Here is a 1195-nt window from a genome sequence, read left to right as displayed (position 1 = left end):
CCAGGCATATCTCAGACTCCTGGGATCAAGTGATCCTCATCTCTTGCCTCAGCCTCCCAAAGTGATAGGATTACAGGCGTGAGCCACAATGCCTGGCCTAGACATATTTTTGAGTCAGCAGTTGCAAGAGCTACTTAGAAATTTTACAGGGGGTTCTGCACCCCTTGCTTTGTACCTTCTGCTTACCCTGACCCCCCTCTCTCTCCACACCAGGTTCTTTTTTCGATCGGGGAAACAGACCTAGATCCAAGGCCACAACTAAGGCTATGGCTCTGATTCTGGATGACAACCTTCCAAGATGCCTGGCAAAGCCACCTCTCTGTGCCACACAGACACACTGGACCTGCGTATTCATTTCCCCTTCAAAGCAGACTGAGGAGGGAGGAGACAAGGTTCTCTTGGCATCACTTTCTCCCTCACTGCGGAACTAGACACCCTTGAAGATTTGGCCTGGGCCATTGAAGCAGAAATCAAGAAAAACAGAAGGGATGTGTGGGGGTTGGGGCCCACTTCCTGCTCCTACGTCAACCCCCAGGGCCTCCTGCGTGCAGATGCATGTCCTATTCATCTGCTCCCAGGGATGACCCTGGTCTTCAATGTTTAGCAGAAAGGAGAAAAGAAAGCAGGAAAATGTGCTATTGATATTCCAGTGGTGACTTCACTGATATTTAGTGAATATTTGATTTAGCCAACATGCCTTTCTTTATGTGATTTTGTATTAAAGTAAAATGACTTTTATACTTTCTATAGCTTATCCAGAGTGGTCTCTTAGTTATGATGGTGGTGTATATGTGTATATGTCACATAATATACATTTCATTGTATAATGAATCAATTGCATTCATTGAATCTAAGCAATAAACCATTATTTGGTGTCACTATGAAGGGAAAGATTGCTGCAAACTAAAATGTTAAGAAGCTATTGATTTTAGGACTCATCGTGATTTCAGAGGTGTTAAGATGTGAACAAAATGCATTTAGGAATCAATGAAACAGAGAGTGGGTGTCTGCACTTTGCAAAGGAATTAATGAGGCTACCGCACCCATTCCGTGAGCCTGTCCTCTTAGTAAATAACAGTGGCTTACTCGGTGTGTTTCACCTCCTCTGTGGCTTATCTCGTTTGTTCCTTATAACCTGGGTAGATGGGAACCGGTACTGGTGCACCAGTTTATAGATTTTTTTTTTTTTTTTTTT

At 43.6% G+C, this 1195-nt stretch overlaps 1 protein-coding gene across 1 annotated transcript in view; it reads left to right on the top strand.

Moving 5' to 3' along the window:
• Positions 1-1088, top strand: part of RILPL2 (Rab interacting lysosomal protein-like 2) — a 20278-nt gene extending 19190 nt beyond the window's left edge. The window contains exon 4 of the mRNA XM_011964540.1: positions 214-1088. Coding sequence (XP_011819930.1) covers positions 214-244 — 31 coding nt within the window. The 3' untranslated portion in view covers positions 245-1088. The remainder of the gene's footprint in view (positions 1-213) is intronic.
• Positions 1089-1195: the final 107 nt, after the last annotated feature.

Source organism: Mandrillus leucophaeus, unplaced genomic scaffold, assembly GCF_000951045.1.
Source record: "Mandrillus leucophaeus isolate KB7577 unplaced genomic scaffold, Mleu.le_1.0 Scaffold7, whole genome shotgun sequence".
NCBI lineage: Eukaryota > Metazoa > Chordata > Mammalia > Primates > Cercopithecidae > Mandrillus > Mandrillus leucophaeus.
The sequence above is the reverse complement of the archived record's forward strand: the minus strand, read 5'-3'. Positions and strand labels throughout refer to the sequence as shown.